This window comes from Vanellus vanellus, assembly GCF_965231255.1.
Source record: "Vanellus vanellus genome assembly, chromosome: 6".
NCBI classification, from domain to species: domain Eukaryota; kingdom Metazoa; phylum Chordata; class Aves; order Charadriiformes; family Charadriidae; genus Vanellus; species Vanellus vanellus.
Window position 1 is genome coordinate 32,549,614 of NC_138911.1, and position 14,210 is coordinate 32,563,823.

General features: G+C 39.2%; 1 protein-coding gene across 2 annotated transcripts in view; it reads right to left on the reverse strand.

Annotated features, from left to right (window-relative positions):
* Positions 1-2,153: 2,153 nt before the first annotated feature.
* Positions 2,154-14,210, reverse strand: part of PCNX1 (pecanex 1) — a gene marked incomplete at its 5' end in the record, with an annotated part of 92,131 nt that continues 80,074 nt past the window's right edge. For both annotated transcript variants that reach the window (XM_082484797.1, XM_082484796.1), the window contains 6 exons: positions 2,154-4,264; positions 7,773-7,913; positions 9,350-9,786; positions 10,868-11,109; positions 12,831-13,105; positions 13,487-13,717. In XM_082484797.1, the coding sequence (XP_082340923.1) occupies positions 4,124-4,264; positions 7,773-7,913; positions 9,350-9,786; positions 10,868-11,109; positions 12,831-13,105; positions 13,487-13,717 (1,467 nt within the window). In that variant the 3' untranslated portion in view covers positions 2,154-4,123. The remainder of the gene's footprint in view (positions 4,265-7,772; positions 7,914-9,349; positions 9,787-10,867; positions 11,110-12,830; positions 13,106-13,486; positions 13,718-14,210) is intronic.

Genomic DNA, 14,210 nt, shown 5'->3' on the forward strand with positions numbered 1-14,210 from the left:
TCCAATATAAGTTGAATAATACTTGAATAATATTGTTAATGGAAATGCAATCTGTCCTGCTCCATTTAGGGAATGGAGAGTTCTGCAACTGAGAAAGATCTTTAAAGCAGTGTTTCTATCTACACTCCTAGGTTGTACGGTGGTACGTGCATTATCAGAGAAACCATCTGAAGTTGAACCCAGTTGTAAGGCATCTCTTCCTCCCCCTCACCCAAGTCTAGACAAAGTTTTATGGCCACTTGCCAAACAGCCAAGGGCCTGGACCTGTGCCACAGGTCTTCATCTTTCACCTCACCAGTCATCTAGGCTTCTCGTAGGAGTTCTTCAGTTTCCAAACAGGTTGTATATGCGGGTAAGTAATGCCTGGTGATAACCTACACAGCCAACTGAAAAACTGAGATCACCACTCAGAAAGATACCAAATGTCCCAGGCAAAATGGCTGTACAACCATCCAACCTACAAAGAATTACCTTAAAAAAAAAAAAAAAAAAAAATCATCTCCCCCTTGCTCTCCCCCCAACTCTGAAATCATTTAAAAAATGATGAATCACGAGAGAGTGCCCCAGAATTCATCACAAGTATCATACAGTGCAAGTGGCGCAGAAGTCTAGGTCTCATCAGTGGTGTCACATACACCTTTTAGAATTTTGTTTGTTCTAATCAGAACATTTTAAAAGATTTCACAGGGAGGGGAAATGGGAAGAGGTTTAAAAAAAAAATAGGTAGCAGCCATTTTTACCAATGAACATAATCTGATTAGTGGGGTTTTCAAGCACATTTCTGTAATTGAGTATTTGTTTCAGGGAACAGTAAGTCTTTATGTATGTACACATAGATACCACCTTTAAAGAAATCTGAGAGAAACAAAACAGATTGGGATCTACCTGGAAGCTAAAACAAAGGGACTTAACTGGAATGTTGTTATGGCCAGAGAATATCACACAACGCAAGTGGACAGAGTTAAAGCACTCATCTATAATGGGTTTTCACAAAAGCTTAAAAAGATCTAAAAAAAAAAAAAAAAAAATCTGCTCTATGCTGAGCCCAATCTGGACTGACAGGAGTAATTTGAAAATACCCATCTTTTCCATACGCACAACAGGAGAAAATTATGCATCAAGACAAAGGTCAGGGAAAAGAAAAGATGAGATTATCTCCATCTGGAACAGAGGTCTCCATGGACAGATCTATCCCGTGGGGATTCAGAAGAAAACACACAGTTTTGTCACATGCACAGCAGAAACCATTACAAACTTTGCATAAACCAACATAAAATCATTTATGAATCTTAAGAGTCCTGAATGCAGAAAAAGTTTTTTTAAAAAAGTTAATTTTCCAAAGCCTTACAGAAGAGTGAAATTTCAACTAGGTGGCTTCTGTTGAGCAGATCTGGAATAGGTACAAGCACTAGAGTGAATGGCTTCACAACAGGTGTCTGTTGAATATCTGAAAGAAGGTATTAACCTGTTCACTGGCCACATTAAAGTCCATCTCCTGAAGGTAACATGCCAAAAACCTTGAGATAAAAAAAAAAAAAACCACACAAAAAGATCCACCAATTCTTTGTCCCTTAAAAAAAAAAAAAAGCCTTTCCTGTTCCCCATCTGCTGTTTGCAATTCCAAGCAGTTACGTATTCTCTAGAATTTTTACGTTAACAAGCCATTAATTCCTATCATGCCTATTACCAGCAATGGACATTGTCGTTACCTTGCCCTGAAGAGAGTGAAAGAGATTGTTCAGAGCCAGGGTTAACATACTGAAACTTGCTTTAGTCAAGTTTTAGATTAGAAAAAGAAAAACACACAACTGTGTCTTTTGGTTTTCAGTCTTGTTTACCTCAAGGCTTCAATACAGGAAAAAACCCTTGTGCAACTAGTATCAATTAAGGGCCTATTTTCAAACAAATTCCTCTTTCTAAAATGAAGCAATATTCCTAGTGATACAGGAAAGCCTGTAACTACCTGAAGGGAAGGATGCAGAACAAAACCTTAACTAAAACACCTTCAATTCAAAACTTGCACATTTTCTTCGCTCCTGACAGCAACATTACGAGACTGCTGAAGAAGGTTCATAGACTGTACTACCTTTTCAGATATGCAGGAGATGAATTCAACCACACCAGAATGTGCAAATATGATAAACTACGTGGAACAGCAAAATTATTTCAGTGGTGGCAGATCCAGAACTGCGCATTTATACCAGGATTAAGTTGGACTGCACATGCATAAACCAAATAGTAATATGCAACTGTTGGATGCACAGTACTTCGAGTACAAGTTTGCATAGTATATGATATAACCAAGGTCCCAGTATAATTCACTTGGGACAGGTATCAAGAATTGACTAGCTACCAGGCGCACAGACTTACCCTTCCGTGGCTAGATGGCATACAGTGACTTGAGTCGGAATACCAGTATTTCTTAGGTAGCTGTTTCTTCCTTTGTTTTTCTCTCATCCCATGTAATTTTACTCTCGCATTAGGTACATAATGGACAAGGTTTCTCTGATGTCAGAGAAACGATTACAATAACCTCTGTGGTATATCAGAAGTCTCTTCTGGTTACGTTACATATAAAGAAGCGGAGGTGACTGGGAAGAAGATGGCTGCTCCCAAAAGCTAGGACTGTGTGCAGTTTCCCCACAGAGTCCTACATAATTACAGGTCAGAAACAGGAAACAATCACAACAGGTACATTTTTTTCTTACGGATTAAGAGAAGTGAGTCATAGGAACTGAAAGTCAAGAACAAAACAGTTTCCCTCTCACACTCCCATGATAGTTCTGAGTTACTTGTTTCCCTGAATACACACTTTTAAAAAAAATACAATAAAACCTAGGATATGTAACACATGAATAATTCAACTTCACAGTTATAAATACTCAAATTACACTTACATAGAATATATAATCACAGAAAATAAAATTCAAGTCCTAGAAAAGAATGAAGACTAAAGGGAAAGAAAAGGCAAGGTGGTAAAAGTGATACAAGTTTAGGGCTGTGCCTTCTATAAAAGCTCTTTAAAAGTCGAAGTCAAGTTTTTCTTGGTTTGTTTTGCTTTGTTTTTTGGGGGGGTGGTTGTTGCTGTCTTTTTAAAATGGATGGAATCAAAAAACCTTCAAGCATCCACGAAGTAATCATGGACCCGCACCTCCCCCTACAAAACTCAAACAACTGTCTCTGCCAGAGAAGAGCCAATGAAGCGGCATAGCCAGCTCAGGGCGTAGAGAAGCAAAGTAGCCACGGCTAGCGCAGGGAGGACAGACAAAAGGTAGCATATTAGGGTCCACCTTAAAGCTAGACGTGTTGTACAGATTTGAGGTACCACTGCCACCACAATAGAGTCTGATGTAGTACAGGGATACTCAGGTGCTTTTCTATGTATTTGTTATTTTACCATTTATTGTGAAGAGGATGCAGCAAATGCACTTGTATGAAATACAGAACGTAGAACCAAACCCATGGCACAGCCCTTACCATCAACATGTATATGGAGAGGGAGGGGATTAATCCCAAAGGCAATTTAAATAATGGTATTTTATATACTTATATTTATATATATAAATAAATGTTCTCAGCAATCTCAGGGTTGTTTTTAGTGCATTGCTGTAAAAAATTAGTGCAGTTCTCATTAATGTTTAGCTCATAAGGAATAAGAATCTATACATCTGTTCAGTCTCTTCTTGCCACACCTGAAACCCTTACACTGTTTCACCAAACTGAAGGTTTGTAGTCAATTTCTTTAAAATAAGGTGGATGAATTCCACGCATTCTGTGACAAGACATGGCAATTTTTGGCAAAACAATTAGAAAAATATGAGGTGCTCTGATCTTAGAACTGAAAAGTTTGTTGATTTAAAGCATTACGCAATGCAGAAACAAAATTTATAAACAAAAAGATATGTCTCAACAAATCTATCCTTCATGCAAATGTTTCTTCAGCAGCTAACAAATTAAAAAAAATTCTTACACTTGTTTATTTGGGGAAAGGGACTTAGACAAATCTGTGTTTCAAGTCCTTTCCTAAAACTGGACCAAAGTTTCGTGTTCCAGGAGCTGCTTCTTCCGGACCCTTCTCTCTTTTGAACCGTTGGAGAAGGGGAAGTTTCAGTCTCAAACAGATTTACACTTCAGCCCCAAGTTCAAGGACTCCAGTTTCAACAACAGCAACATATTTATCTTCGATTTGAACCAGCAGGATGGTTTTATCTATATGGGACCGACTACTTGGATCTCTGCTGCAAGGCACCCAGCGGTGAATCACCTGGAGGGGAGGGGGGAAAAAAAACAAAACATATAATAAAACACAAGTTCCACAAGAAGAGCTGCCATAGCAAAGTTGTGGCTGATAATTCAAGACCGTTACAGTGCAAAAGGTGCAGTAATCTAAGTGCTAGACTTCGATAAAGCCTTGCTGGAGATCTGCAGCTTACCTGAGAACAGCCAGCCTTTGATTTGAATTTCAGCAGGAACAAACAACTTGACCCAAATCAGAACCAAACAGCTCATACAAAGTGAGTAACAATTGAAAAAAAGTTTACACTTACAGATTTGGGATATTGTGATGCTCTAGCTGTAGTAGTCTTAAAATACCTCAGTGTCACACAGCACACAACAGCAAAGAACTGTAGTTTATCAGGAGTTAGGCGTAAACTACTGTGCCCTCTAAGTCAAATCCCTTGCCCTAATTTTATTCCCTACTCACTGTGAATTTCAGGTCAATCTTTTAAATTAAATTATTCAAAGATAATTTTAAATTGAAAAATATTACAAAAGGAAGGGTTTCCAGAAACACTGCCGCAAACTAGTGTTCCATACTCCCTTGTGTCTATAGAATTCAAGTCCTTGGATCTGCTGCTTCCAAGGATTCCACCCAATATTGACCATCAGAAGGTCCCTTTTCTGTACAGGCCCTTGTATGACCTTGTATGCCTTTGCTCAGCTGCCTCCATAAAAATACACCCTTAACTTCTGGGTGCCCCAAAGGAACCACAATGATGCTCCAGTAACATGGTTTTAAGTATTGCCAGCTCCACAGAAACAGAATTATCTCAGATTTGCCAGCTGTGGGAAAAGAACCCTAAATTCAAGACGAGGTAAGGTAAATCAAATAAACTTTTACAAAATCCAGGACAGTACAGTTTTCAAGAGTTCTAAAGATACAGGTGGGGAAAAGAGGACAGAAGACCACAAGTAACCTACATCTTCCAAGATCAAATCCAAGAGACCCCCCCTTAATCCTCACTATACCCAGCTGACAGCTGCCAATTTCTTTAACACTGGGTGAAGGAGATTCAGCTTTGTCCACTGCATGAGATCTACACCGCATCCACAGGGAGAGTGTTTCAGCCAAGGAAGCATCACATCTTTAGTTCCCCTTTGTTCAATGAACAGCATGGTATTTAAGTGGTCTCTTCAAGTCTGACTTCATAAAAATCTGTCCAAATAAACTTTTAATGCTGCTGTATGGAGTGAGGCCAAGAACATTCTATCCCCAGACACATAAAACATTTCCCAATAAAGCCTGAGTACTACATCCTTGGTGTCCAACTTAAAACTGGTGCCTTTAAGATAGCTAAGGGCTGACTCCAAAGGCATCAATATCATGGCTCCTTAAAAGTGTGTCTATGCAAAAGTTGTACACAGATTATAACTCCCAGCAACCATGCCCCCCATACTCAGTTTTACCATCTCTTCTATCATGATTGGCATATATTTGATCCCCATAAGTGACTCATAACATGCAAAATAATGTCACTAGATAGTCAAGAGGTGATAATAATCTCTTGGGGGGGGGGAAGGTTCTTCTGCATGCCAGTGTCTGGTATCATAGAAAGATAATGCAGAGTATACCTTAATCTCAAAGTTGTAGCCACAATACAAAGAGAATTGCTACATTTCACTCCCTTGAAGAAGCCCAATAATGTCTTTGTGTATTATATAGACCGTACTGTATACTCAGCAAAATAAAAAGCAAGGCAAGGAAAACTACTTTTTTCTATGTAGTAGAAAGGTTTTAAACAACCGAGTGCTGAACTTTATACCAGGAGCACTGACATAAGGCTTTGGCTGGTAAACTGCCCGATGTGCAGCATTTCAGCAGGTAAGAATAATTTCTGCCTGTTTCCAGAAAGAACCGCAGCTGCAGGATCAGAAAGGGAAGACTGTCCTAGGAGCTAATGGCTTTACTGACACTAGTATGTTTAACCGCAGGCAGCTGAAGCAGGCAGTGGAAACTATGTCATCAAGTTAAATCCTCTCCTCCTAATCACACAAAGGATAATCTGGTGCTTTCCCCCTTTCTTCTTAGGTTAAAAGATGCTCTTCTAAAAAACCCTGCCAGTATGCTGCACTAAAAATAGACGAGAAGCATTCAGAACAGTAGCTTACTCTGACCTTCAAATCCTCTTGTTTTAATCTTTCTGTAAAATCAATCACTGTACATGTCAGCATGCTGCAATTTGCAAGACACTCACAAACTCCTGAAAAAAACAAAAACAACCTGTCCCATGATACCAGGCAACAGGTCGTGTTTCAATATAACCCATTCACCATCTTTACAACATTCTTGACCTGCAATAGCTAACAAGGAAATTCCAAAAGCATAACACCTAAACCAAACGTAACTACAAACGTTTACAACAGCATTCTACTCCTAGGTGTTACCTACAAGATAACTCTACTATCTTAAAAGTGGACCATCAGCTATGATACAATTATTTGTGGAAAGCGTTTATTTCCAGGGCCCTTCCTTTACAGAGATAGATTTGGCATACACTTTGTTATCAGCATGTTGCCATTTCTTACCTGAAGTTTGCACAAACATCCACAGTGATGTGGACTTTCAGACAGCAAAATCCAGCCCCTGAATCCAATTTATAAATAATGCCTCCAGGTAACTCCTTGAGGTAAACAGTCAATCAAAGCAACTTTTATGAAGTATCAGAACAGACATATTCCAAACGAAAATACAGTTGTATTGATGAACCAATGGAGACACAATGTCATTGACTCTTCCCTTTTACTATTTATCACTGACAGAATACCCATTTGGAGCATCTTTATAGACACAAAAGTCTCAAAAAAATGCATGCCTCAGTAAAAACCAAAAGGCCTCAAACAGAGTTGGGTTTTTTTTTTTCCTCCTAAAGTGAGCCTAAATTGGGAGATAAGTTTAACTAATGCAGTGAATTTTTATAAAATGCAGATATAACATCCCTAGGGAAAAGGGAGATGGAGTTTCAAGTCATAGGCTTTTGCAAGTTTTAGTTACAGCAGATTTCCTTCTCAAAGGAAAGTAAACACCTATCACATAACTATTATATAATAAAAAGATATCTAAAGACAACCTTACTTGGCTCTATTTTCATCTAAATAATTTAAAACCAAATACTGTTAACCATTCAATTAAAGACTCGGTAAATCGACCTCCTGTATTTTCTCAAGGATTGACAGTTTGAGGAAAGGAAAATGAAGGTTGGATGAATGAGTGCAATGCCTGAGAGTTCATGACAAGAGCTGGAAGAAGGCAAGGAAGGAGAGGTGGTTGACAACATTTAAATCATGATTCTCCATCTTTTCGCTACAGTTGCGGAAATATCCCTCTGCTTCAAATTAAGATGCTAGACCTGGTCTTCCAGCAACAGTGACTTGGGGGACAGCTGCTGATCCAACTTACTACTGCATGTATCTTTGGCCTTGACATCTAGGCAGACTGCCATGGAATCAGGCCTTTTTCAAAATTAGCTTGTCAACTTCTAAGTAAAACTTACATGGCCTTCCATGCCTTCCTGAGGACTCCAGTCTTTCCAGCTGTTTCTTCCAGCTTTTAGCCGTATCACCTCATCTGGCCACTGCAGCTCTTTCCTTTTTGACACGTTGATCCCTTCCAGTACTTGACTGGGATCCATTAACTATAAGTAGGAATTGAGTTTTGACTGTTAGTTCAGCCAAAATTTAAAAGAAACAGATAAACTGTAACCTTTTGCATACTTCCAGAGAACTGACTTTAACCCATAGAAATCGCTTTCTGACCAAATTTCAATGTTGGAAACGCAAGCTCCAGGCTAGGAAGAAGCCTGAGCAGCACAGAATTTGGAAATGAGGCTGTGGTTTCAGGCACAGCTGACAATAAAGCAGTTCATTGTTGTCTGAAGCAGCAGCTCTGGTTCCCCTTCCCACCCCTTCTTTCAGTTACACAGGCTCATGGCAGGGTGTGAGGAGCTGGCACAACATAGCATTGGCAGCACATGGTCCAGTAGCGGGGAAGAGTTAAGTGGTGACGAGGAGCTGTTAAAACTGGCTCATCACTTCTTACAGAATATCTTAAGAAACGCGGTCTTAGAGAATTTACTGTTAAACGGAAGAACTATTTATCTATTAGCATGGTTAGAGACCCACCCCGTGTCTTGAAGTAAACTGGCCTTTCTACAGGGGCAGCAGGAGAAAACTCCTGAAAACTTCTTCACTGTTTAAGGGCAGAGAGAACCGCATGATGCCCACTATCCATGGGCATGTGTCAACGTTGCCTGTATCCTCCTCACACAGAGGAATTAAGCAGTTTCATAAAAGGACCCTTGCGTGCAAAGGAAAGCTACTAAGCACAGACCTGCAAAATTAATTTTTAAACTTTGCCCACTATAATGCAGTCTAAGTTTACTAAGGATTGCTCTAAAATGAGGTGATATCAGCAATGAAATCGCATTTGTTACAATCGATCCTATTAAATACACTTCTTGTTGTTTCCCATTAATATACTGCTAAAGACACGTATGTGGGGCTAATAAAAGCTAGAAGAGCAAGAATACAAATTTCTGGGTTTTCACAAAACAAGTAAGGCTGTCATGATTAACTTCGTCAATGGTGTACTGTTCGCTGCTCAGTAAGCCCAGAATTGAGGCAATAACCAAAGAATAAATACATATGAAAATGAATAAATACATATGAAAACGAAAGTGAGTATTTTTACACTTACATTTGTGGAAAATCTACTTGTTTAAAAGAAAAAAGCTAGTTGCATTCTGCCCTGCAAACGAAGCTATTTATTCATTACAACATGTAAAGCTAAAGGCAAACCAAATCTGAAGTGGAACTGAGTTCAGCCGACATTCTCAAAAGCTGCACTACAGCAAAACATGTAAGTAAGGTAAACAGGGATGTCTAAGCATGCAGGAAGGCTGGTTGTCCAGAAAACCTTTTCCTCACATTAGTTCTCCAAATACTGCCCAACAGTTGTATACTGAGACATTCCAGACTGTGTATTTAAAAGTAGTGATTTCAACAACATACAAGGTAACACTAACAAAAGCATGTGGAAGCACAGGTTAACTTGTTCTTCTGGACTATTCACCTGAATTCTGTAAATAACGTCATCCTTTTTGGCTTGCATTTGATTTGCAGGGCTTGCATTACCACCTGACTGAGTTTCAGTTGCATTACTCCCTCCTTCTGTCCCTAGAAAGCCCACAAGGGCATGCTGTTTACAGGCTGGGATGCTTTGGCTGGAGCTGCTAGAAGAGGGCAGTCCATGCTGCGCGCTGACCCCAGTCTGGCCAGTAGGTTCCATTTGGTTCACCATAGATAGGCGGGACTGGATGGATGATGGGAGGTTACGAAGGGATATCTGACTGGTGGAAGAGCGCCGACAAGGCACAAAGCCTGTTGTGGATGTGCGAAGAGATGAATGACGACTGCCGTAGCAATAAGATGAATGGCTAGCTACTGAGGCACGGGCAGGGGAATGTCTGACAAGGCTCGACTGCACAGAGTGAGAGCTGTGACTGGTGCCTAAAAGTAAAAGATACAGAATCAGGAGTTTGATAAAGCCTCCCACACACATTAGATTGCCAACACACAAATGTTTCAGCACTTAGATACAAAACTGATGGGTCTAATCAACAACATCTGAAATAGCCATACTGCAGAAGATCTCCGTTGCATTTCATACAGCAGAGCATTTGAATAAATTTCCTTTGGCTTATCTTGGAATTTCATATTCTGTTCAATTCACAATCCCTACAAGACAAGTAGCTTGACAAATGCTTCAGCCTTGCTCTTCCCGCATTAACAATTTGTTTCTTAATATTAACACTTAAGTTTCCCATACTTAAGGCATTAAGACAGAGATGTCCATGTTCCAACATACTATATATTCTTTCTTAATATGCTTTGACTGGATGTTCAAAGATGGAATAAAAAAAAATTGTTAGCACAAAAGCTGTTTTTAAACAAGTTCAGAAAAATTTAATACACTTAAAGTGAAAAAGAGGAATTGCAGTTTATGAGCATTGGTGACATTGCTTTTCCCATAATTGTAGATACCTCTCCACAGCTGATAGCCCTAATTACGTTGTATAAAAAAACAAAAGTTCATTCAGCTACATACACTTTTATATGCTTTGTGAGTAAAGGCAGCGTCTGGCAAGGTTTTTCTCAGCTTTACTGTTTATCACCTCCCTAGCTACAGATCCCTATGGACTCCTGGATAGGATTCAGCTAAAATACTAGAGAATCCATTCCACTGTATAAATAAGAAATATAAAAGAAATTCACAAAAAATGACAAGTTTAGCCTTTTCAGACAATACCACAGAATTGAAAAGATCCGATCTGTAAAGACATGCTATAAAAAGTTATTTAATCTATGTTGGCAGCACAACCCCTATTGCTCAAATCTCTGTTTGGGAACCTTGCATTGCAGAAAACAGCACTGTAGTTAGAGATGAATCCAGCAGGTGTTAACACTACATCAAGTCTCTTTTGTTTGTTTTTTCTTTTAACTTAGGCCTAATCCAGAGAGCTGAAAAGGCCAGTTCCAGCAATAGGATTGTATTTGTATGAAATTGTTGCTTGTTTTATTTTAACTTTACCCAGAGTGGAGGGATGAGTTGGTGGATGAGCTGCAGGAAGAGATGTGGAATGAGCTGCAACAGGAGGATGCTGTACTGCTCCAGGTCCCTGCCCTGTAGTTGCATTCCCTCCTCCTTGTGACATGCTGCTCTGCGATTCATTGATAGTTGCATTGTTACTTGTGCAAGAAGCTCCACCTCCAGCATCTGAATCTTCAATATTACCACCGCTATTGCAGCCAGCTCCACAGCCTTTCCTTAGTCTGAAAACAATGCAATTGACACATTAAGTCAGGCCTCCTAATCATTGGGATTCTAAGAAATGCCTTGTGATGACAAGCTAAAGGCTTTACTCAGCACAATCCACAGCATTCCTTACAATCAAATAAAATTTGACTTTATTTTCTCAGAATATGCTTTGCAAATATAAATGCTGCTTTCTAAGAGATTGCAATTTTCTTCATGACAGCTATTCAAGTAACAGTTATTTATGACAAGCCAAATGGCTCATATAAAATAACTTTTGAAAAATCAAGCCTCCTCTGAAGTGCAATAAGTCATAAAATCCTAAATATCAAATGCTGGTAGAACATCCTGGTTTAGTAAAATTTATGCTCCTTAACACACCAGTCATATGTGTATTACACTGCAAAATCTTTGTCTATTCAGCTGAGCAAGAAAATTATTTTTTTTTTTTTTAATGTATTTGGTTTCTTGTTACCTTAGGTAACGTACTCAGGTGTTTGAAGCACATATTGCAATTATTTGAATCGCAAGTTCTCATATGAATTTTGAACATTCAGACAGTAGGTTAGCCAACATTTTCCAGTGTACATAACCAAACAGAATTTTTCACCACATTCTTTGCATTAATAAGCTTCAGATAGACAAAAAACACTGCACATTCCTCCTCCCTTCAGTTCCTACTTTTTATTATTCTTTTATTTCTGTCACACTCAAATACAGTGAGCACGCCTTTCCAATTTTATTTGCCCCTGGGATCCAGAGCCCCTGAAGCACACACAGCTTGGATGCAAATACTGTTCTGTATCATACTTCCACCTGTTATTCTATCCACGTGTCCGACAAGCAGATGGTGACAGAAGACAAACGCCACAGACTGCCATAAGCATGGCATATTCTGGGGTGAAGCAGCACATTCCGTTTTGATGTGCTCTAGACATCTAAGTGTAAATATGACCGTTAGAACAGTTACAGGACTCTTCTAACTATGGCACCAGCTACTGCAACTGGTAAGAACTGGGATGCACATTTCTGAATGCTACACGCAGCTGCCACTGTTACTTTTGCAGACACAGTCACAGGGGGCCAGAAGTGCAGTAGAAGTTCTCATGGCCTATATAAAACAGCACAGCAAGAGCTTGTCCTGGGTTACCGAGGGGTCATGTGGAAGGAGGATATTATCATCACTCCAGTTACGTGTTCTGGCTCCGACATACAGGTATTTATAAGCACTCAAGAAATTCTGGACAACAGCTAAAGCTTGTGTTACTATGCATAAGCATACCCAAACAACATTAATATTGGCACTTGCACGCGAAACATTTGTCAGACAGGAACCCTACCAAATAGTCCCGATTCTGTAAAGATGGTATTATAAACTGCAAAGTGGTGGTACTGAAAAACAGAATACAGAAGTTGCATTGTGTCTCACTATCAAACCTGATGTTAGAACTGAAGTTGTAGTTCTTGCATCTAGACTTTCTGTCCTGTTTTTTTCTGAGCTCTCATTTACATAGTTTGTGGCATATTACTCATATGCCTTGATGATTTCACCTCAAACCAGGACACTGTACCAAAGCATAGGCCATATGCTACAGATGTGCTCGAAATAAAAGTCAAGGCTTATTTATTTTTACGTGGCTGAATATGATAAGTTTTGCTGTATTGGTATGTACGAGACTAGTTAACAGAATATGAGAGCAGGGACACATGCTAATGAGAACTCATTTCCTTGGCTCACCTGTGCCATGTAGACACTATGAAGTTTCTGATGTTTCCTAAGCTGATAGCTCCCCCGAGAATCTCCTTTAGCTGTTCATGACTATCTGAATAGGAAGTAGTCAAAGGTGAGACGTAGATTGGGTATCCAATTGGCTGGTCACAAGAGGAGTTGATCATGTTCCTCAGAGCTTGTTTAGCGTTTTGGATACTTCCTCTTTCTGGATTACGATTACGCAGGAAGACAAGCTCCTGCTGTTGTCCTGCCCACAGGCCACGCACACACTCCTTATTCACCTGCAAAAGCCAAGTAGAAAAGCTGTGTCAGAAAGTGAAACAAAGTGTGTGCAACTGCCCTGCTATACTTAGGCCTTCACAAGAGTATGCAATATTGCACTGCAGAACTGCAAACATTCATATTCACTTTAAAAGGCTGAACTTATGGACACAAGCTGCAACAGCAAGAATAAAGCAAATCTAAGAATGGGATGAAAAATAAGATATTTTAAACCGGGAAGCGATTTTCTGATTAAATACTTCTACTATATGAGAAGAAGCAGCCCTAGCAATGACAGATCAGTGACAAAAAAGTAACTATTTGAGTTGAAACAGCGGTTTGGTACAGTTATAACATACCATAACATACTGTCTATGTTGTGGAATGTGTACAAAGCTTACTTTTATGACCCTGAAACTGAGATACCGCTTATTCAGCATAATGATTTTATATTCATTGGTGCCATCATCCATCACGTGACGCAGAGCAAGGAGGGAGGGAGAATTGGAAAGGACTGCACTCCGCCAGGCAGGGTCCCCTTCATGTGCTATAACTAGATTTTCTTCATGGGTTGTTATGGCTTCATAAAGGACAGAAGGATCATCATATTCATCTGGAGAAGTGAAGTGATCCTGTTTCCAAGAACACATGCTCAGTAAGATACAATTAACAGGTGTAACTACATATAAAAATCAAACATTTCACACCTCAAACTCTTGAAAGGCTCAGTGCATTACACAAAGTTAGACATAAAAAATATTAGATACCTATAAGAGATCATTGTTAAAGACTACCTCTTTTCCAACAGATTAGTTCTGTTTGCTTCTTTTTTTAACTTGAACAAAATGATTGGAAGGATCTGTCTATTATCGATTGAAGTAATTTTCTAGTTGAATTTTACACTAGATTTATATCTACTTATATTGCCTGAAGAAGCATTTTAGTTTTAGCTTCTTTGCTTATTCACAACTCTCCAACTGTAAAACACATTTTAGTAAAGCATTGATTATTCACTGAGACGGGATTATATGAAAATAGCAATAGGAAGAAAACCAATAAGGTTTATCTGTATTCTCTGTTAAAAGTTCACATTAATACTTGATGACAGACTATTTCAGCATCAGA